The sequence below is a fragment of the Arachis ipaensis genome, chromosome B04 (genome assembly GCF_000816755.2).
Source record: "Arachis ipaensis cultivar K30076 chromosome B04, Araip1.1, whole genome shotgun sequence".
Taxonomy (NCBI): domain Eukaryota; kingdom Viridiplantae; phylum Streptophyta; class Magnoliopsida; order Fabales; family Fabaceae; genus Arachis; species Arachis ipaensis.
In genome coordinates this window covers 28160141-28160900 of record NC_029788.2, presented here as the reverse complement: position 1 = coordinate 28160900, position 760 = coordinate 28160141, and the positions used below count along the sequence as shown (strand labels likewise).

Below are 760 nucleotides of genomic sequence, written 5' to 3'. Positions count from 1 at the left end.
ATCACCGTAAAAAACGAAAGGACTAAGAAATATATATAATACGGACAAGATAGACTATGCTATTAATTTATCTTGGAGCACGTGATTAAATTTCATCCCTTACTCCACTTATCAACCCCTGATCCCTCTTTCTATATATATGGAATAATAAGTTGCCTAATGCCTGTTATATATTCCTAACTCACAAGTCAAATTCACAAATCATAAGTCACACCAAAAAAAAAAAGACACAAATTAAACAAGATTGGTATATTGTAGAAACCCTTTACTACTCTGTCTAAAGATTCCTCTTCTTGTTCCTCTTCCTCTTTCACTTTCTCTCTCTAATGGAGAATATTGGTGATGAGTACCATCGTTATTGGGAGACCAGCATGTTCCTCCAAACCCAAGAACTCGACAAGTAAGTCACAATTTCTCTCCCTCTCCAACTTAATTGAATTAATTAACGCCTATCTATACATGTTTTCTTCATTGATAATTAAGTTGAAGATTAATTAATTGACATTAATTAGCCATGGCAGCTGGGGTTTGGATGAGGCGTTGTCAGGCTACTACGATTCGAGCTCGCCGGACGGTGCCGCTTCGTCGGCGGCGTCGAAGAATATTGTGTCGGAGAGGAATAGAAGGAAGAAGCTCAATGAAAGGCTTTTTGCTCTTCGATCAGTGGTCCCCAACATCAGCAAGGTAATTAAACAAGCACCACTTCTTTTCGTGTTAATTAATTAATTAATTTAATTAATAAAAAATACTAAAACATCAT

General features: G+C 36.4%; 1 protein-coding gene across 2 annotated transcripts in view; it reads left to right on the top strand.

Annotated features, from left to right (window-relative positions):
* LOC107639158 (transcription factor bHLH35) overlaps positions 150–760 on the top strand; it is a 10695-nt gene continuing 10084 nt past the window's right edge. Inside the window, exons 1-2 of one of the 2 annotated variants that reach the window (XM_016342590.1) lie at positions 150–400; positions 513–684. In XM_016342590.1, the coding sequence (XP_016198076.1) occupies positions 327–400; positions 513–684 (246 nt within the window). In that variant the 5' untranslated portion in view covers positions 150–326. The remainder of the gene's footprint in view (positions 401–512; positions 685–760) is intronic. The other variant, XM_016342592.2, reaches the window with a different exon arrangement.